This window comes from Haliotis cracherodii, unplaced genomic scaffold (assembly GCF_022045235.1).
Source record: "Haliotis cracherodii isolate W230 unplaced genomic scaffold, xgHalCrac1.p SCAF_19, whole genome shotgun sequence".
Lineage (NCBI taxonomy): Eukaryota > Metazoa > Mollusca > Gastropoda > Lepetellida > Haliotidae > Haliotis > Haliotis cracherodii.
Genome location: NW_027266274.1, coordinates 15,437,761 through 15,461,042, shown reverse-complemented (window position 1 = coordinate 15,461,042; position 23,282 = coordinate 15,437,761). Strand labels below are relative to the sequence as shown.

Genomic DNA, 23,282 nt, shown 5'->3' with positions numbered 1-23,282 from the left:
CTCACAAATGAAAGAGTCAAAAGTGACAAGCTATCGCTACTCAATCAATACTATAAATTACGTCAACATTGCTAAAACTACGAACGCACATTAACAAAACCTGCAGCAAATCTGGAGATTATACTTGTCTTATTGTCAAGTGTTGTTACATTTGTATCAGGTGACATATGCGAATTTGATCCCGCAGTATTATCTTGACGGAGGACAACTCTCTTTGTTTTAACCCTATAAATCCTAAATCCAGTGCATTATTGCACACACAGCCTTTTTAGATAATCGTGAAGAGATTATTTAAAAGGCACCTGCTCAATAGCTGCTGTGATAAATGGGGGATTTCGTGAATAGGCTGCACGCTGTACTTGTGCCTCGACTCTGTTTTGGGCAGCGATGTGTTATGAAAACGGCAACGACAAATTAAGATTTGAAGACGGAAACGATAAATTAAAATTTGTTGAAAGATTTCTTGTTTCAAACATCATGTCTTAACTTGGTTAACAGCTTATGATTATATCTTTTTTTGAAAGTTATATTGAGGACATGAATTTTTTTAACCTTGATCAAACACCTTTTAAGCAAGAGTCATATGATTCTCGACTGTACCTCAACAGTTGTAAAATGTAAACACCAATGGCTGGGGCTGCTGGAATATTGTTCGACATAAAGGGAAAGTTTACAAAATTAGAAACAATTTTTATGGATAACAACTTCTTTATTTACTGTAAAGGCGACGAGTCAGTTTTAGATCCTTATGCCGATGTCAAATAAAACTAACTGTACAAGGATCAATACCGAAACGTAGCCTTTACAGTAAATACATAAGTTGTTATCCATAAATCGTCTCTACTTTGTCATCCATCCACTTCTCAGTAATGCCTATTAAACAACTGAAAGTAGACTACTGAAAAGTTGAAGTCGTCCTTCTTGTCATCAGAGCTGGGCCCAACGAGTATGGCATTTTCAACAACTGCCACACAGAGAGTGTACCGTCTGCAGAGAGATAGTTTTATTGCTCTTTTATACAACCGACTGAGGATCACTTGTTCATTCGTTACATAGTAAGGTAGGGGCACACATGTTTGTCTCCGGTTGTTCAGCTATGTTGTAAAATGAAACTCACAATAACGAGTAGATTCTATATTTAAACTCCCTCTCTTGTTGAATCTTTCAACTTGTTTTGTGCTGTATTTCCAGCGCTTTCCTAAAATCGTCTAGTCGCAAAATGTAATGTGTACCATTGCCATCAACCTTTTAGACATTCGTCTGGGGAACATGGCTATTCACCATAGATGGACCGCACAGGCATGACTTGTTCAACAACCAGACCACTGGGAGTTTGTACCTCCTGCTGAGAACGTGTTCTTGTTGTCCGAACAACATCTTACTGGGGATATGTTGCCATCAAGGTATAGTTGGTATGTACTCTCATAGATGTCAAATAAAATCATGATTGATTTCGGCAATGGCTGCTAAGATTAGACTGTCATTGACTACTGAAGAGTCCCTATCCCAGTCCAAGTAAACAAAACACGAAGATCAAAATACTCGCCAAAGATAATTCTATTCAGTACATACCATGCAATTTTTGTTAAGTGCACGAATCTTGGCATGGTGGTAGGTATTTCTTTACCAGGTGATGCTGCATATGATGACGATCAGCTGTTTCAAGATTTCTCATTATAGCTATGAGTGAGTGAGTGAGTTGGTATGGTTTTACGCCGCTTTTAGCAATATTCCAGCAACATCACGGCAGGGGAAACCAGAAATGGGCTTTACACATTGTACCCATGTCGGGAATCGAACCCGGGTCTTCAGCGTGACGAGCTAACGCTTTAACCACGAGGCTACCCGACCGCCCCTTCAAGCCATGGAACACCAAATCCCGATACACAATAGCGCATTCACTGATTGTGTTGAAGCTAAAAACTATGTGTTATAGGTATGTTTGCTGTGTACAGGTTCAGAGATTCTGTTGCTTATAAGTAAAGAAAAACGCTAAAGGAATATGTTCGTTTTGCAACACATTGGGCTGGGGTAGTCTTAATGTCAATTGTTTTAATGTAGTTTGATAAATGACTCGGTAATGAAACTCGGGAACGTCAGTCAACCCATTTCAAGTAAATATAAAACGTCAACGCCTATATTAAAACAATAACGCAACGGCACTGTACCTGACCTGGAGATTTACTCAGGAGCTTAAAAGATCAACAAAACTGGCCACTTTCCAATTGTTGTTTTCAGTTTTGGTTGGTTGGTTTGTTGTTTAACGCCGCTCTCAGCAACATTCAAGCTATATGACGGCGGTCTGTAAATAATCGAGTCTGGACCAGACAATCCAGTGATTACAAATCATGAGCATCGATCCGAGCAATTGGAATCGATGACATGCATCAACCAAGTCAGTGAGCCTGACCAGCCGATCCCGTTAGTGGCCTTTTACGACAAGCATAGTCACCTTTTACAGCAAGCACGGGTTGCTGAGGACCTACTCTACCCCGGAATTTTCACGGGTCTTGTTTTCGGTATTGGTTTATGATGTTTACAACTCAAAGAGAGTCGTTTGGGGGGCTAGTAAGAGTTTAAGAGCACTCTCAAGCAGCAAAGCTCAACAAATGCTCGAATATATATGTATAAATATATGTCCCACTACAAGTTATAACAGCTAATGATATACTACATGGACCCTGTTCCTATGCACACTAATACATACGTAATTATGTCACAGGTGTAAATGTACTCATTTATGTAAATAGTAAAATTGTAACGCGTTCACTTGCACTGACATGTAACGTTTGTTGTTTTATTCATTTCATATTAAACAGTCAGCATTGAACACTTGTAGCTCTTCGTAGAAGGAAACAAATATTTCCACATATCTTTTTAACATCAATCACCCAGTCGCGAACGGAAAAGGAAAAGAGAGGAGTAAGGTTTGGTTGTACAACGTCGTGGTTGATAATGTAATGCGCAGCAATGGATTAAACATTTCCAAATGAAGGAAGATACACTTGATTACCTTTGTTGAGAGCTCAGAGAGTTTCTTAGTGTGACATCATGTGTGTCAACGAGTGGATGATGAGCACCAAGTTGGAGCAGCAATATACTGGTTAGCTTCTTCAGAAGAGTACAGAACAGTCTCAGTCCCTTTCCCCGATCAACACAATCCAACTGCTCACATCTGTAATTTTGTTATCTGTTAATATGACTAATATACACACGAGACAAATATTAATACATTTACAGTACCTCTTGACTAGGTGTAGATTTGCAGACCTGGCATATTTTCACATGTGTGTAATTGCGTATATACGCCCTATTTATATACCTGTGTCATTTTAGATACCTAGGTATATATATATTATGAATAGTTTTCAATTTTATTCTCTCTGCTCAATCCGTCTGATAGCCCACACAAGTGTATTCGACTTCGTAGGCTATATTTTGGTGTACTTTGGTGTATTAGAGAGCAGAAGACCTACATGCGGTCAACAAAATTTGATAAAACTTGTCATCCTGAGGAATTGACATTATAACATAACATTAAAATCTTTTCAATCACATGCCAAGTAAAGTTAATGCAAGTTTATTTCGAGTGTCCCCACAGGTTGTCATGCATTATTTGACATAAGACAACTATATATTCCTATCAAAAATCCTCAGTCTTGGTGAGTTGGTTGATGTATGTCATCGGATCCCAATTGCGTAGAACGATGCTCATGATGTCAATCACTGGTCCAAGCTGGAATTTTGCTGAAACTGAGATTTTGAAGTTTTAGATTTTGTTAATTTGATTGAAAGATTTTCTAAGCTATACTGGTTTTCCATTCTGTGATAGTTTGAGAATCACGACCCGTTTGATCTTGAAAATATTTCATTGATTATAATTAAAATTGAGTGAACTGTTACATCATCATACTGAGTGACGTACTGACAAATGCAGTACCAGTGTGAACTTAAGGTCTGAAGTGACATTTTCTGCGTTAGTCCAAACCAAGCTAGCATCCCACCATAACATTGAAACACAGACTGTTGGTGCCTTATTGAACGTTCAGGGCCAAGTTGTCTAAGGCGCCGGAATTCACTGTGCCTGAGTTGCGTGTTACAGCTAAGTCTTCAATGCGTTTACTACTAGATATAATAATTCCTTGATTTTGATTTGCATTTACAGATATCATTTGCTTCCCTTAATAAAACTGCATTTTTTTGTCGATAGACGACCACGTTTTCTAAATACAACACTATTTGTCTTTTCTAAATTGACAGTTACACCCTGCAAACTGTATACTTCAACAATGAGCAGTTACTTCTGTAATCCTTGTATTGCGTCAGGGGCTGGAATGACATCATCAGCCAACATGAATAGCAAGATTTCGAAATTGTCAACAACTGCACTCCATATTTCCCTTTTTTAAGATTTCGTTTGATTATTCGTTTATGAAATACGAAATTTAAAATAGACTTCGTATGCAGCCTTGCCCTGATCCAATATGAAACAAAATAATCTACACAACAATTGTGTTTACCTCTTACACATGTTTTTCCTGATGAATATGAACTAGTTTGTGCCTTTAACGTTTTCCCATTTAAACTAGCAGAATACAACCAGTGCCAAAGTTTGTACGGTGCACAGAATCAAACGTTTATAAAATCAACAAAAGCAATATACAATTTCATTTTTTTTGACAGACATGTCTGAATGATTGCGTGCAAAGTAAAAATATATCTGTAGTGGAATTGCCCTGTCTAAACCAAGCTTGCTTCTTGCCGATGTCGAAAGTTGGTTATTTAGAATACTGGTATATATTTCTCCAACTGCAGAAAGCTGAGAAATCACCCTATTATTATCGGGAATATATCCTTTCTTGTGATGTATTACCCAGTGTTTTCGATAATGATGCACGATTTCATTTAGTCATATGCTCAGATACCCCAAATATTCAACAAGTACAGTCAGTAAATCACCACACACACGCTCTCGCATCTTTTGCCATTGAAATCGATACGCCTAATGCTCAGCTTGCATGCTGTGATGACAAGATGGTGGTTTTCTCAACTGATAGTGTTGGTTCTTTTGTCCCACAACCAATGAGGGTTAAAACACACAATGGAGAATATGCAGAACTGGTCACCCTCATTAAGGGTTGGATAAAGAACTAGGTATGGATAGCACTATCAGGGTAAACTAAATGGGTCAATTGAAAAATATCATTTCAGTCAAAGGACATACAGTCAGATCAAGAGTGGACAACGGCCTTTATCATATATGTCAGCATGTTGATGCTATAAAGCTAACTTCTATCAAATACAGTCTTTCAGTTAAATCATGGTGTGTCAACAAGTCAGAAGATATTCCATATTGAAAAAAGGTTGCATTTTCTATGTTGTCATGGTACTACAAGACTCAAGAATCTTTATCAGCGTGTATCTTTCCTTCAAACCCAAGACTGGGTTGATGGTGCAAGCATTGCTTTGTGATACATGTTTTGAAAGAACGGTCATTATGTAACAAAACAGAAGTTATAAAATTATTTCGGAAAGATTTCCATCCATGACCCCTGCTTCAATTTGCCTGGGTTGGGACAACCTAACCCTAACCCTACATAAATGATCTTTTGATATTGTTGTTGAACACCGCTCTCAGCAGCATACCAACTATATGACAACGGTTTCTTAATAATCGAGTCTGGACCAAACGATCCAGTGATTGACATCATGAGCATCAATCCACGCAATTGGGATCGATGGCATGCATCAACCAAGTTGTACTAAGAAGTGCACAAATAACCCGCCATTGATATATGTGTAATTGCATCAAAACCTGCTGCATATTTTGCAATGCTTGCACGCAACTGGTTTCTTGTAAATCTGAATGACATCTTCCATTCTGGAGAGACAGGTCATAGAAATACTGACAGAAAAACGATGACCTAATCTAGTTCCCAACAAAGTGTTTTGAAAACCCGTTTTGTACTTACATGTATGTACCAACTGGTTTGAAACAACTCCCCAGTAAAATAAATACATATCACAAATCTATCCACCCCTAAGTTCGATTTGGCTGAACTTGACCTGCTTTCTGTACGTTTCACTGCCCTAGGGCTGTCAAAATAGTTGTTTAAGGTGACAACGCCATTAACATATTGCATGAACCCAGAGGACAAGCCTTATCTGTAATTATGTTCAACATTAACCTAATGCATTACTGGTGGAAATGATCGTGGTGGCACAACCTCATTGCCACTGGAACCATCTTAAACGTCATTTTCAAGCAGAAGATGAGTTCCCATTTTATCACACGAGAGACTGCTCATTTTTGTGACAAAATGATTAGTGAATGTTTTGAAAAAGATTTCATCGTGCTTGGTCAAGTGCTCTTTCTGTGTATCAGTGAGCGAGAAACACATCTTACAATGTTCCGATATCGAAAGTATAGTTATAATTGTTTATCGGCAGCAATTTCATATACATCCATATGCAGGCTATGGATCACGATAGATCGATGTATTCACATTCATGTTGTGTAAACAGACTTGCTGTTTTCGAGGCATCTTATACCATTAAATTCCAGATTTTAGCCCTTTGTTGACCAATCATAACCAAGCATTTTTCAGTGTCATGATGGTGTTTTCCGCAAATCGCTACCTGCTGTGCAGTGTTGCGTCACTTAGCAGCCAGGATAAGCTGAGGATGGGTTTGTTGGGTGATAGACATGTGAGTGAAATGCTGCCCAGGACTTTTTTTATCCTCATTATCACCAATTTCGATCTGATGTATTTTACAAACTTCTGGTAATTGGACGGAAGAGTAGTATACACACTGCCCCGCGTTTCACACCGGTTTTGTCATCATTTCGAGATTGCTCAGCTACTTCAGTCTCGGAAAGAAATGGTACATGAAACATTCCTGATGATAACGTTCCGACCAGTCAGATTGACAGCTGGGATCGTGTACGGTTTAATGATATATGTTTGCAAAAAGTATCGTGTTTACCCGTGGTTTTGAAGTTTGTACAAACTACGAATTTTGTATAACACTAGGCATTTTCTTTGAAATACTGAATGGTTCGTCTTTTAATATTTACAAAGCAGTGTTATTTACACACATACAGTGTCTAAGACACGTGTACAGCGTGCAGTGTGGTCACGAAAGCATTCGTCCTTGCAGCCATTGAGGAGGTACAACCTGTCTACGATTATTCCCAGAGCTCCCTGTCCAACGTTGCAGTAATGTCAGGATTTATAGGAGTAATACAACGAACGCAGTCCCCAGCTCAGATAATACCATGCGATCAGATGTGCACTTGTAACCTCTTACAATTGTAAAATAAATCGTCAATAAGACAATAGCAATCCCCCTATGTTCTGCTGATGCCATACATGTACGTGTGGGAATCTAACAGGTTTTATTATGCAAGCCAACAGAATTAAGGAATAACTGGTGCTATCATCTTGTGATTTATCCTGTGAATGTAATAAACCGTAATCAAATAAGGTACTTAAGATAAAAAAATTCAGTGAAATGTATTTGTAAGAGCACGCATATACAGACTGATTTTCAATTTCCAGTTCTAAAAGTCATTTAATATGTCTTTAACGTTAAAGGGCTACTATTACTGTTTTCAAACAGGAGAACATATACAATTAAATAATCAAGGGAAAAGACATGTGTCATGTTGTTGAGGAATGTATATCTTTTCTCGTCTATATGATTATCGTGGTGATATTTCTGTACCTGTCTCGACTACCGTATGCTTGTCATTCAAAATTAACGTACCGTTTTTATTAGTTTCAGCAAAATCAGTGACAGTACTCTCGTGTCACTGACTAGATTTTCTGGATCATCGATCACTTGATCGTCTGGTTTGTTTTCAGGCTGTCGACAAATGGCAGGAGTACTGCTGTGATGCGTCAGGCAATAATTACTAAGTTATGAAATTGGATGTCATTACCGTTAAGCTATACCATTTTGTCAATGTAGGAGCACGAACGATTCAAGACACGAGATTGCATCAGTTCACATGAGGTCATTTCTAACGACTGTCCATTTGGTCTAAGGGGTGCTACTCTCATTTACCACACAAGGTCGTAAGTAGTCGCGGTGATAGAATTTTGTGATGATCTTTGGACATTATACTTTATTGGTGATGCTGTTAACTATAATAGTAATGCCATGAAGCTTGCACTACTACAAAAGGGAGAGTCCGTATGTTCTATTTCCCTATATTCTTTTCAAATGTATGTGTTCGCGAGCTATGTGATAGATCACGGGCAACTGTAAAACTTCTTGAATTGACTCCAGTAAAACAATATAATCTTGAGATGCATACTTAGTGAAAAAATAGCAGTGACTATCGCGAGTAGTGAAGAAGTTGCAGAATACAGTTGCACAGTGTTACCGTCGCCTCAATGAATTTGAACGACCAACTGATGTAACAAATAGCCCCGTCCGCGGTATGTTATTGCACAATGTGTAGTGTTATTAATTAGGTTGTCTCTGCACGGGTGAGTAATAAATTATGATATACACCCTGTAAAATTAGCGGGTATTATTTCCTTTCAAATCGAAGGCCCTTAACGGAGCAGTTAATATGATGAAATTCCTACATATGAAATACTTGACATCACCCGCAATTGGTAGACATTGGTTTTTATCAATAGTTTGACCTAAAATAACTTTTAAGAATCGAAATAAAAAATGTACATTTTTTGCTGGTTCAACCGGGGTGGGAGGTTTTGCGCAGAAGCAACTGATGATTTTGCTCTTGAATCGGATGATCTATTCTAGTTAGAACAAACAGATTTTGCTTTAGGCGTTTGCTGACAGCAGTTAACATTTGATACATCATTATGACTGTAGGACAGAGTGAAATGCATTTCTTAGCTCGGACAGGAACCGCCAGGTGCGGTTGGTTATAATCTCACACACAGCTTCATTACATGTCCAGGATTGTCCGGCTGTTAAAGGCGTCAGAATTTGTTGTTAGTGTCGCACCCTAAAATCGTGGCTCCAATTTTCAGATCTACAGCCGTGCCCGCGCATTTCTCTAAACTTTATGACTTTCGAATAATACGTTACTTCTTCATTGAGCTGACGCGCCATGATATAACTGAAAAATCAAGAGCAGCGTAACACACATCAAATGTACCACGTTTGTCTCCTCTGTATATCATATCCGACAGAAGAACGTCATGAATAATGTTGTATGCACAATCAACATGTTATGTTACCCATCTTCTGCCCTACACCAGGTCGGGTAATGATTTGCCTCGAGTTCGTATCTGGGAACTTCTGTACACAAGAATACATGCATGGACCAATGCACTTTGTAAACTGCCAGTGAGTCGAGAGAAGAAGGCAACTAGATATTTTAAACAAGTGATAAAGGTACTAGTTGGATAAGCTACTGGTATCTGTACCGAAACGTAGCATTGAAAGAAAGAAAAGTTGAAATCCTCTCTGTCTTCATTATTAGCTTGGTACTCGAAAAAATCTTTTTAATTCATCTCAGTCAATGTTGCTAGTTTCATTGTCCTTAAATAAACTCGACAAAACCTTTTCCATAATCTTAAGAAAGTAGTTGAACTTAACAATGTCTAAAGAAATTCTGATAATCTATCGAGCGCGTTTGTGTCGCATATGCTAAACCTCTACGCCCATGTTGTTGTACAGTGTTTAAGCAATGTTAATTCCTTAATATTGTTGTGTACAACAATATCAGGCTATAACCAGGAAGAAGAAAGAAACGTGGATTTCACCGAATTAATAAATCGTTATGACAGTCTTCTTTCTGCTTTAAGTGGCCATGGTGTTGATCCAAAATCACACACTAGAAAAACTAAATAAAATACAATCTTGTTCAAAGTGCAAAATTGTGACAGGCCAAATCCACACGGAAGATCGTCTTAACTAATGGTGTGTTCATGTGGAATGTGTCACGTTACGCAAACACAACCTGATACCAGGTGGGGTAAATTGTCTTTGAGTAGTGTCACATAAGTTCATATCTGGGAGCTTCTTTAATAAACAGTACACGCATGGGTATCGATAACACTAACTGCAGTTGGGTCTTGTTGGGAGGGTTTTCCCGAAATATTTTTGAAACAAAATGATCTTTACATTTAAAAAAAAGTACTCGAAAATGTTGCCTTCACAGATTTTTTTTAACCTGTTTGTGTCTTATGTCATCTTAAAGAGACGCTTTCGAGGACGAAAGTTTGTTTGCTATATGACGGTGATCTGTAATTAATTCACCCTGGACCGGACAATCCAAGATAGATATCGTGAGCATTGGGATACAGGGGCGTCAATAAGTTTTGTAACTTCAATATAAGACCAAGTCGCAGAATATCCTTTGCACTTTTATTTTTTGATACAACCTCCATTCACCTCAATACACTTATTCCATTTGTCCTTCAAGCTTTTGATACCACTTTTTATAGAAATCCGCAGATTGGCCCTCTAACCATGCCTCTGTGGCAGCCTTTATGTCCTCGTCATCCTGGAAGCGTCTTCCACTTAGGGCAGATTTCATTTGCCGGAACAGGAAAAAGTCACTGGGGCCTAAGTCTGGGCTGTAGGGTGGGTGTTTCAACTGTTTGAATCTACATTCACATATGGCAGCCTGTGGATTCTCGAAGTAGAATACCATGTGTTAACATCCCACGGCATTTGTGGCGAATAGATGTTCGCAATTCTTTTATTACATTAGCATAATACTGTCCACTGATTGTAGTTTTTGGTGGCACGTAATCAATCAGTAATATGCCTCTTGCATCCAAAAAATATGGTGGCCATTACCTTGCCTTGGTTGAGTGCGAAACTTCCTCGGAGGCGGAGAATTGGTGTGCTTTCATTGCCTGGATCCATATTTCATCACCTGTCACTAGACGAAAAGAAATCTGGCCTCATCAGCAGTATAGAGATCCAGGAGGTCTCGACAACTTTCAGTTCTCTGATGGCGATCTTGAGCTCTGAGGTTTCTAGGTACCCATCGTGCAGATACCTGGGACATACCAAGATGCTCATGAATGGTTGCAACAGTTCCAACTGATATTTGGAATTCGGTGGAAAGAAACACACAAACTAACTTTCAGCAACTACCAAATATTGAATTAATCATGTGACATTTAATTTCAGAAAATCCAGATGACGGATGTAAAGGTCAGACCTGCAGTGGTCACGGAAAATGTAATCCGAATGCAACCCTCCCAGCCAAGTTCTTCTGTGATTGCAATGATGGATACCGGGGTGATCAATGTCAGAACAGTAAGTCCTTTTGCCAGCTAATTCTACAGGCTAATGCTTAACTAGGTAGATAGAATGTGATGACTGGGGTGATCATGACAAAAATGTATTTTTAGTAATCTGTATGCGTCTGTTACACGTGTCAGTTGGTCAGTTTTGATGAAATATTTATTGATGATCCAAGTATTCAAGTGCGCATTAACTAAACTCACCTTGACCACAGGTTGGTTGGTTTGTTGTTTTACGCCGCGCTCAGTAATATTCCAGCTATATCACGGCGGTCTTTGAGTAATCGATTCTGGACAAAACAATCCAGTGATTGATATCATGAGCATCGATCCACACAATTGGGATCGATGACATGCTTCAACCAGGTCAGCGAGCCTGACCACACGATCCCGTTAGTCGCCTCTTACGACAAGCATACTAGCCTTTTACGGCAAACATGGGTTGTTGAAGTCCTATTCTACCTCGGATCTTCACGGTTCCCTTGACCACAGGACCATGTGATCTACATGTATGTGGATTTTGTCGTGTGCATGTCAAACTCAGTGTCAAGATTATAATTACGATATCCACTAAAGATTGCAGTCACGTTGAAACATACAAAGTGAAGTAACGAGAGGAAAATAAGCTCCTTAAATGTTTTTTATTTTACCAGTCACTCGTGCTTAAAGATGAAACATCTCGACTTACATCTCAAAAATACATTTCAGGATTTCAAAAGACAGGGTAGAATACATTTAATTGGCAAAATCAAAACTACATTTCCTTTGAAAAAAGAATTAATTGCTTAAGTTTCTGAATACACCTCATATTGACCAAATTGGTTTGGTGTGAATGGGACCTACGGAGATGCCGAGTAAGAAAGTTGGTCCTCAGCAACCCATACTAGTCGTGATAGGCCGTCATATAGCTGGAATATTGCAGACTGACGCATTAAACTACATGCAGGCAAACACAGTTTTCATTTATAAAGTAACGAAGGAGGTGCGAAAACCGAAAACAACCTCAAACATACAAAACGTGTGACTTCTTATAACCATACCGATGCAACACAGAAGATCCTAACCTTTTTCAGTTGCATTAAGAAACTGCTGAAAAGTTGGATCCTCAAGCCGTGTCAGGATCTGCTGATCGTAGGTTCGAATTAAATATACGTCACTACTATGACCGGGCTGGTTGGACGCCAAGAATTTTAACAGTTGATAGCCAAAACATTGGATATTTGTTGTCAACCATTGTCTGTACATTTATGTTATACATTTGTGTATATATATTTATAGCAGGTGCGTCCAAGGACATCTGCCTGTTGTCACTCATGGATACTCTCCTGGCTGCCAACATCCTGAGGATGACCCTGACATGAAGATCAACGCCAGTGCAATAAGACCTAGTTATTCATTCATTCCTGACTTACGTACTTTTGCTTTGTATACTATCACTGCGACACTTCCCTTAAGTTGTCATACGCGGTATTTTCACCTGTCAAGAATTGACTTAAAAATTAACTTTGAATCGAATTGGAAACTGTTGTCATTACTGCACTGCGTGTGACTTGATTTAACAATTACTACAACCATAATAAATTGTTCTGAAGGCTACACTGAAACTGATGACTGAAGCTGATGACGTGGCCTTTGTGTAGGTCATCGACCAATAATGGATGTCATCTACCCTTTTAAGCACATTTGTTAATATTGTTGTGAATAGTCAATTTCAAATTTGAACTCGTTTTTATTATTCTTTCCTGAATAAAATAAGTTTTCAAAAACAGTTTGCATTTTCATTTATGTAACATATTATATTGGGATAACACTTTCTCAGTAAAGTACGGATTCTCGTACTGTTTTGCATTGAGTCCCGGTCGGAATGAGGGACCCACACTGCCTAATCGCCAGCAAACACATTCAGCGCTCTAACCCACTTAGCCACCATTGTCATTTATGTTCAATAACTGCCATACAAATCGTTCCTATATATCAGGGCTTCATCGATAGTCTGGATTAGAAACAGTTAGCTGGCCCTTATTCTTCTTTATTTGGGAAACCCAAACTGTACAATCAGTACGATCATACGCAATCAACCAATTCATCGAACATGACCCCCACTTGGTTGCTTCTTACGACCAGAATATTGCGGCAGCCAACCCCCTTTTGGTATGCGGGATTCGGTGTTTCACTTTAATGCCTAAATGACGTAACTTTCAAACGTCGATTACCTTGTACACAACTCATTGGGAATTATTTTTCGAAAGGAGAATATATACACCGGTAATCTATATTATACATGTTTGGTTCAGTGTGGCTCCTGTTACTTGAAGGTAATAATTTTAACTAAAATGAAAAGATAAATATCCCAACGTCACACCATTCTAAACCATACCTAGGAATGCATGGTTCGTTCACGCTGGCATACACTCTTCACAAAAAGAAACGCACAGGTAGTATGTAGTTCATTTAACCTGACTATACAAAAAATCCGGATGAATTGGATATATGTTATTGGAAAATGTTGGTTCAGCTTGTGAACGGTGTATGGAAACGCAGCCATTGTCGATTTTCAATGTCTTAAACAGCATGGTTTTCACACTTGTTCAAAAATGGCATGGAGGAAAACAGTAATGCAAAATGCACGTGCAAGTTATGGCATTCGGAACTCGTGGTAGTGGCTATAAAAAGGAAAGCATAAGCCAATAATTTGTCATTCAATTAACAACATTTTTCAAGTTCGTAAATGCCGAGACTCAGCCCTGCCGATCGGAACATCGCCTTAGGACGTATCCAAAGAGGGGAATCGCATTCGTCTGTTGCACGCCACTTCAACGTCTACCACAGCACCATCTGGGACGGATAAACACAGTTCAATTCCACTGCCGACCAAGAATGGGTCGGTGGCTGGGTGGTCGGCATCGCTACATGAATCAAATTCTTCAACCTCACCTTCTTCCAATCATTGACCGCCAGAGGGAGCAGTTTCAACAGGACCACTCTCCACCGTACACAGATCGTGTCACGGTAGACTACCTGCATACTGCCAACATCAATTTGCTCTGGCCGTCGAGATAGAAATTCTCTCATCACGTAAAAGTCAGAAGTTTCGAAGTTGTTGGGGCTGGGGGGCTCTTGGTTCTTTTGTTGTAGCTTGGTTCAGTATTGCTTCATGGTATCCATGTGAACACAAGAACGATAACTCTATCCGATTATTACAGTAAAATGTAGGCGTTAGTATTGATTCTCTCTGATGCCTCACAAATATATTTGATAGGCAATTATACTCATTCTTTCTCAGTTGGTCATCAATTATTTACAAAATATTATTTTTAACTCCTATTTTTAAATAAGATGAAGACAACTGACGCTAAAACATGTCGTTCCTGGTTTGTAATAATTTCAACAATGAATTTAGTTCAGAGTGGCAATTTTGATTTGGTCTTTTCCTTCGTTGAAGCGGCAGTTTAAAGCCATTTATTTTATGACTAAATTTGACCTTTCATGAACAATGTTGACAAATAGTTTATACATTAAACATGTGTTCACTACAATAATTTTATGAAGGAATACCATTTCTACCATGGCTAGAGATCTACAGAAGAAATTCCAAATTCATACAAACAGCATAGAATGGCCATCTTAATGTTAAAAACCTATGGGGATTCCCTGTGCTTGTCGTAATGGGTAGGGCGGTCAGGTTTGGTGAACTGGTTGATTGCGTGCCATCGTACCCTGACGCTGTTAATCATGGCTTCCAGTATCAATTACTGGTTTGGCTGGTCAAGTCTCGATTATGTAGACAAATTAAGACATTTAGCAGAATTCAAACTATATTCTGCATATAAAATACAACAGCATTTGCAAGTACTTGATCACTGAATGTCCCTTAAGATTGTCCTCTTTCTAAAGGCCACAGACCCCTGTTTATGTCACGGACATGTAACAGCGACACACTTTTCTAAATAGACTCAAGCTTTGTTATGGCTATGCCTCTGTGACATCGTGTAATGTCTACACAAATATATTCTATGTTACACAATTCCTTCTATGTGAGGCTTAGAACCTCTCAATCAACCCATGGTTTTATCCTGTGCGTTTGAGGCAATATTTCGCCTGAAGTTTAACGACCCACGAAGACACTTTTGTGTCACGCTGCAAAATGGATATCCTTCTCTCCGGTCTCAAGAAAAACATTGTTGCCTTGTATGGATATTCTGCTTTGTGGAGTGAATTCTGACATGTGCTTTTGAGATTTGTCTTCAGTAGTATTCGTGATTCAGGGGTGAGCAAATGAGACTCGGGAGTAAAGAAATAGATGGTATTTGGGATTCAGGGGGTTAGGCGGGTTGGCACCGTCCGTTCTTGAATCAAAGAAACGATGTTGGTGGCAGGCAGAACCATCGACGCTTTCAGGAAGGTATCCCATCCACAACGGGCAAGTAGATAAGTCGCAAGTGAGATTGAAGAAGACCTGGAATCGCTCATTAGAGACAATGTCCTAGAAACTGTCCATTCCAGTGTTGACGCACAAAGCATTTATCTCTCAAGTACTTTGTCGGAGACCGTCAATAAAAATATCTGGAACCAAGTGCAGTTAACATATTACACATAACAATATAATGCTTCATTTGAACATCCTACTATTTATAAATAAAGATTACTAATAAAGTTGATAAGGACAGCAAATACATCTTTAACGTTATTGCTATTATACAACTGTTTATCTGTTGACCATTCTACCACTGTGCATACGTCTGCTGAGATCAACGTTTCCGAAGTTTTAAAGAAGTTGAACGAATAGTCCGCATGTGGCCATAAGATGGAAGATGGAAGAAGGGTGGGTGAAAGGTCACGTGTCAGCAGATGAAAGGAAGTTGAGGAAACGACACGTGTCCGCAGATGCAACTCCTTTCATCTGACTCCAAATAAGTGGTCCACCTGGTAAAATAATGTCTTAAGAAGTATTTGTTTGAATATTTATGATCTATCTCAAAACAACAATTTTAACAAATATCCATTAAAAGAACAGTGCTCAGTGTTTTCAGAACTTATGATTCATGACCATTCTGACAAATCCGACAACATGTAAATGTCCGCGATCAAAGGTACATACATGTTTATATACTCATTGCAAATAGGCATTCTATTGACCCAAACACCCTTAAAATCTACTAAAATAACATTTACTCATTCGTGCACTGAATGAGGTGACCATACTGTGGTTTCAAACATATCACACGATTGAGGTAATCGTTACATTATGTATTTTTACGAAACAAAACAAACTGTATTCAATAGCCGATGTAATAATGGTATGGGGAATATAAGACGGTAGTTCCCGGAACAAACTTTAACATCAATGTAATTGTTGAATCAAAGTAAAGACAACGGCATGTTTAATGGTGTATCGTAAGCCAAATGAATGGTTCAAATACATACTGTTCCTTTGACTGGTTCTAAACATTCACTCTTCAAAAAAAGAAACGCACAGGTAGATTTTTAGTAAAAACTATTGCACCTTGTAACATATATTCATCTTATATATCGGATTTTTTTGTGTAGTCAGGTTCAATGAACTACATACTACCTGTGTGTTTATTCTTTTGAAGAGTGTTGTTGAATGTTGACGACGATGACAAATAATATCGTATACATTATTGCCATTATACAAGGCTCGCTGACAACCCATGCTTGCCGTAAAAGGCGATTATGCTTGTAGGAGGCGACTTACGGAATCGGGTTGTCAGGCTTGCTGACATTGTTGAAGCATGTCATCGTATCCCAATTGGCTGGATCGGTGTTCATGATGTCAATCACTTGATTGTCTGTTCCAGACTCGATTATTGACAGACCGCTGTCATATACCTGGAATATTGTTGAGTGCAGCGTTACAAAACAAACACACAAACTAACTTTCAGCAGCTTACAAATATTGAATTACCCATCACGTGACATTTAAATGTAAAGGTCACACCTGCAGTGGTCACAACAAATGTACTCTGAATGTTACCCTCCCAGCTAAGTTCTTCTGTAAATTCAATGACGGACACCGGGGTGATCAGTGTCAGAACAGTAAGTCCTTATATCAGCTAATTCATAATCATACATATGTCATGTCATTATCAGGGTCATCATGGCATACTGAATAAATTGGATCAAAACCAAAACTACATTTCTTTGGAAAAATGAATTAATTTAATAAAGTTTCTGAATACACATCAAAATAGCGAAATGTGCTGACTGTTTGTGGGGATAGCGGGTGAGAAGCTGGATCCTGGGCGCAACCTATGCATGTCATGAGGCGACTTAAATGGATATCGGACTCAGTGACTTTGTTGATTGTGTGTCATCGTTCCCCAAAGTCGTAGATCGTTGCTAACAATATCGATCTCTAGATTGTCTCGCACAGACTCGAGTGCGGCGTTAAAGAAGGAACAAACAAACAAACAACTGTTAATCTGCTGACGGTCCTTTAACCACCCTTTAATCTGAGGACACAATGACCTTACTCTCATTGTTCTTACGTCTCCTGAGATCCACGTTTAACCAGTTGTGAAGACAGTGAACGAACAGTCTAGCTAATATCGCAAGAGTAAAGTTGTTTCGTTGGTTTGTTGTTTAACGCCACACTCAGCAATATTCCAGCTATATGCCGGCGGTCTTTAAATAATCGAGTCTGCACCAGACAATCCAGCGACTGATATCGTGAGCATCGATCCTCGCAATGTGGGTTCGATGACATGCATCAACCAAGTCAGTGAGCCTGACCACCCGATCCCGTTAGTCGTCTTTAACGACAAGTATAGTCGCTTTTTACGACAAGCAAAGTCGCGTTTTACGGCAAGCATGGATTGCTGAATACCTATTCCGACCCCGATCTTCACTGGTCCATAAATGTAAGGTCAAGAAGTTGATAATGTCAGGTGTGAGAAAGGTCACGTGTCAGCAGATGTAAGGATGATGGATAATATACACGTCTCAGCGGATGTAAGGATGGTGGAGAAAAGTCACGTGTCAGCGGATGTAAGGATGGTGGAGAACGGTCACGTGTCAGCAGGTGTGAGGATGGTGGATAATGGACACGTGTCAGCGGATGTAAGGATGGTTGATAATGGATACGTGTCAGCGGATGTATGGATGGTGGGAAAAGGTCCCGTGTCAACGAAATAATGCTTGAAAGAAGTGATGATACTTCGGAATGTTTTTTTTCTCCTTAATGTTAATGTCCCTTTAAGGGCTTCGGGCCTTTGATTTGAGAAAAGAGTTATATGTCTATTGCTCAGGAGAATTGATTTTCATTTTTTCAAGTATTTACATAGTGTTACTTAAATCGTGCGGCCCCCCAGAGTCATTAAGAGCTGATAAAACAATCCATACACGTTCCGCTATAAGAAGAGACATTTTTTCACTCAATGCTCAAACAAGTATTAATTATATCATACCCGGCAATTGAAAGTGTATGCAGCAGTCCTAGATCAGGTGAAATCACTAAGCAGCTATAGAATGAAGATATGTTGATGAAGTGGGTCCACTTATGAAACACTGAATCGTGTGCGAGCCGGGTTCACCACCGTTCTGGGCATAATTTCTATCATATCAAGGCATGTAATCACATGTGGTTCCCTGTGATGCAGGTACACCAAGAGCATCCCCACGTATGAAACGGCTGTAAGGCCAAACGACACATGACATTGTTCACACACGTATACGTCAAGTCTTTGGTCAGTAATAGTATCGTGCCATGTCCCACGTGTGACGCACATTTGTGAAGACTACATGTGTGCTAAATGTATATATGAGCACACACAGTGGTTCCTGTGAGTACAGTCTGTAACAGGCGGGTATTTTCATTTATGATTTTTAATCATCACAATATAAAAGAAATACTAAATAGCTAACATATTTTTCTATGGTTCCCCCGAGCTTACTGTGATATAATCACAGAAACATTAGGTATCTCAAAGTTCGGGCGAATGCATAACTGTCAATCAAAGAATGCTGGCAGATGTTCGACTCTTTACTGAAAATGTAATTATATGATGAATTTGCTAATGAAGTCGTAATTTCCTGTTTTAATACCAACGCCAGTGCCTCTTAAAATAATATCGTTCATAATAAGAGACACCAGGCAATATTACCAGTTGTTGCAGGGATTCAGGTTTCAGTATTTGTTTGTTTGTTTGTTATTTAACGCCGCACTCAGCAATATTCCAGCTTAATGACGGCGGTCTGTAAATAATCGAGTCTGGACCAGACAATCCAGTGATTGACGTCATGAGCAACGTTTTATGCAATTCGGATCGATGACATGTATCAGCCAAGTCAGCGAGCCCAGACCACCCGATCCCGTTAGTCGCCCCTTACAACAAGCACAGTCGCCTTTTTACGGCAAGCATGGGTTGCTGAAGACTTATTCTACCCCGGACCCCTCACGGGTCATTTTTCAGTACTTCTCATGGAACACTATTATGATAGTTTTGTCTATTACTAATTTGATATTTCCATTGGTTGTATTGTATGCGAAGTGGTTACTACATGAACAAAATCGATAATTTGCTCGTGCACACCTGAAAAGATCTTCATTTAGTGTTCGTAACTTTCACAATTAATTCAGTGGGAGAGATAATCCGTATTATCTTGTTGTTAATACGTTAATATCTAATCATTATATAAGTTTGACTATGCATTTAACGCTAATATCAAAGGGGTAGCTAGTAAAACAAGTTCAAGTAGTGCGCCAAGTTCAATCCCTATACGTGCACAAACAAAACCTGATTGTTCACATACTCCGTTCTGAGTGTCTTTTGATCATGCGTTTCTGTCGCGCTTGTCACCTCAGTGCATGTTAAACAAACGTGCAACAATGTTTACTTCCTTAATAGTGTGTAATGGTTGTTCGTTAGGGTTCGTATATGGAAAGTAAAAGTATATTCATAGTATGATATACAAGTTGTATTGGTATGATAAAAACAGACTACTAATTAAGGCCCCGTTAGATACCGTTTCTATTACGACGAGTGTATTTGAAAACAGATCTAATGAGCGAGAGCCTTGGATACGATTTCTTAGAAAAACGAAATCTAACGAAGACGAGTGTAGTACAGCATACTACGGTTATAACGAACTCCATTAACGAGGACCATGAACTTCAATTCGTTATAACCGTAGTTCGTTATAAGCATATGTGCAACACCAATACAGCAAATGGTCGGAATCAAGACAAAGTTCAAAGTTCGTTATAAACGTATTTGCATAGTATCGACATTCAATGATGAAAAAAACGCTGTTGGTGTAAGCAGCTGGAAGTGTGGCGTATGAATACAATATTCTAATAATTAGCTGATGATTTGAACAAAGACTTCTCGCAAGAGGAAGCCTGGCAAAAAGTGCCCAGCCTTTTTTCTCCGAGACGATCGATTCATCGTGTCAGGTCATGACATGTCGGCTATGTGATTTCATTCGGCTAAGCAGATGGTTTATAAGTTATGAAATTGGATGTCATAATCGTTAAGCTATCCCCTTTCGGAGCAGGAACAATTCACCACACGACATTGCACCTGTTCACAAGAGGACATTCTAACGACTGTCCATTTGGTCCAAGGGGTGCTACTCTCATTTACCACCCGAGGTTCAAGAATCGTTCGTTATAATACATAATGCTAGACATTAATTTGGCTGTCGGTAAATATTTTGAGCTAAAATAACTTTTTAGAATCAAAATGAAAATGCACATGGATGGCGACGAACAACCAGACATCGCTCTAGGATCTGCTGTTCGTGGCTCCAATTGCAGATTCGGCATAATTGCACATGGCTTCTCAGATCTACAGCCGTGCCCGCGCATTTCTCCAAACTGATAAACCTCTTTGACTTTCGAGTAATACTTTACTTCTTCATTGAGCTGACGCGCCATGAAAAACTGAAATATTAAAAGCAGCGTAACACCCATCAAATGTACCACGTTTGTCTTTGTGACAGATGTAATCCCAACAGAAAAACGTCATGACTAATGCTGTATGCACAATCAACATGTCATGTTACCCATATTCCGCCATGCACCAGGTGGGGTAATAAATTGCCTCGAATATCGTCACATTGGTTCGTATCTAGGAGCTTCTTTACACAAGAATACATGCATGGACCCATGCACTTTGTAAACTGCAAGCGAGTCTTTTTGGGATTTAATTTCAAGAGTACTAGATATTTCAAACATGTGATATAAAAGTGCCAGTTTTGATAAGCTCCTGTTACAATCTTCTTTTTTTAATGCATTCAAATCAATGTTGCCAGCTTCATTGTCCTTAAATAAGCGCGACTAAACGTTTCAATAATCATGGACTATATCAGTAGGTTGTGTTTATGCAACAAAATGAAATTGTGATGATACCAGGTTATATTTGCTTTTTGTTTATTCGTCAGGCGATGAATTAGAAAATCATTAAATGTGGTATATTGGATTGGAATTCTATTGTAATCAATTACAATAGCAGTACACAATAGAGAGGTAATACGATATTCAATGGCAATATATAATATGATGGCAGTGGTCAGTATCAAATACAAAAATACAGTGGTGATAGCAAACATCAGTGAAAATAGTATGTATTCACCCAGCGGCGACAGCGGTCAAGCTTCCGAGAGAGGCCCAGGCGAGGGGGGTGATGAGCGATCCTCACAAGAAAGCCGGTCTCGATATTATGCATTGTGTGAGGGATGTGGAAGCACGCTCTTGACCCACTATATATTAAATCCAAAGAGCCACTTTGCACTCACCATTCTAGCGGCACTAGAACATTCCATATGTTTCTATAACACACAATCACCGTCCGCGGTACACCGGAAGTTTACACACAACATTGCATCTTAATATTGTAACTTCCTGACGACAGCTTACAATAAATGACACTACATTACTGACGACTTATCACTGCCCAAATACAATGCAATGAGCGTCTACCGAATCTTAACAGAACCAATGAAACAAAGTTACAATCATTGTTCAACAATAAAATACATGGCCATCAAGCATTCAGTACACCATGACACTTAGATCCCTGATACTAATTAGGTTATCATACATATGTGGAGCTCAGTCAGTATGGTACACAGGCCCTCCTATCTATTGAACAAAAGAAGCGTTGGATGGGTTAAAAATGAAGGCGTATTGGTTGCATAGTTTCCGTATTGGAACCTGTCATGAAGGTGTGCTCCAATCAACAGAGATGTCATTAAACAAGACTTCACAGGCTTATTTAGAGCAGCTAATTGTATAAAAGGACAAGAATAATAAAGGTAAAAAATACATTATATACTGATAATGATCGCTGATTAAATAAATCAATGCAAATACACAAGCGACTTAGCTAAGCAGTTGTATTACAGTAATAAAATGAGAATAGGTAACCAAGGCTTTGACAAGATATTGACAAAATGCGCAGACAACCAATTAAGTATAAGTCGGCTGTGACAAATTAACATCTGAGTTTAACGCCGCACTCAGTAATATTCCAGCTATATGGCGGCGGTCTGTAAATAATTGAGTCTGGACCAGACAATCCAGTGATTGCCATCATGAGCATCCACCCACGCAATTGAGATCGATGACATGTATAAACCAAGTCAGCGAGTCTGACCACCCGATCCCGTTAGTCGCCTTTTACGACAAGCTGAAGACCTATTCTATCCTGGTTCTATCCCGGATCTCACAGGTTAACGGCAGGAAGTGTAGTTTGGTGAAATGCGGAATTTAACGGATATGACAGAATGTGTTCGGTTGCCGATGTTGTCGTTTCCAATAGCGGCTGTGTGGTGATTTCTAGGAGAACCGCTGTTACAACGATAGTTACTGCATTTACACATTTGAAACTATTTCTCTGCACTTGGTAGCTATACACACGATAGTGTTCTCATTAATTCGTAAATTCTTCCTCGTGAAATAATTAGCAAAGACAACCATCAAGGCTCGGAGCATTAAACATTATTCTCTGTTTATTCTGTAATTCTTTGAAGATTGTAGTCTATTCAGTATTTATCAATTGGTTGACTAAT

General features: G+C 39.1%; 2 protein-coding genes across 2 annotated transcripts in view; both read right to left on the bottom strand.

The window, feature by feature from the left end:
• The window catches only part of LOC139466874 (uncharacterized), a 30,326-nt gene extending 17,718 nt beyond the window's left edge, over nt 1-12,608 (bottom strand). The window contains exons 1-3 of the mRNA XM_071248607.1: nt 12,571-12,608; nt 10,874-10,999; nt 10,461-10,568 (exon numbers count right to left, since the gene is read on the bottom strand). Of these exons, the coding sequence (XP_071104708.1) occupies nt 10,461-10,568; nt 10,874-10,999; nt 12,571-12,608 (272 nt within the window). The remainder of the gene's footprint in view (nt 1-10,460; nt 10,569-10,873; nt 11,000-12,570) is intronic.
• The window catches only part of LOC139467141 (fibropellin-1-like), a 198,139-nt gene that overhangs the window by 46,007 nt on the left and 128,850 nt on the right, over nt 1-23,282 (bottom strand). The gene's annotated exons all lie outside the window — the stretch shown is intronic.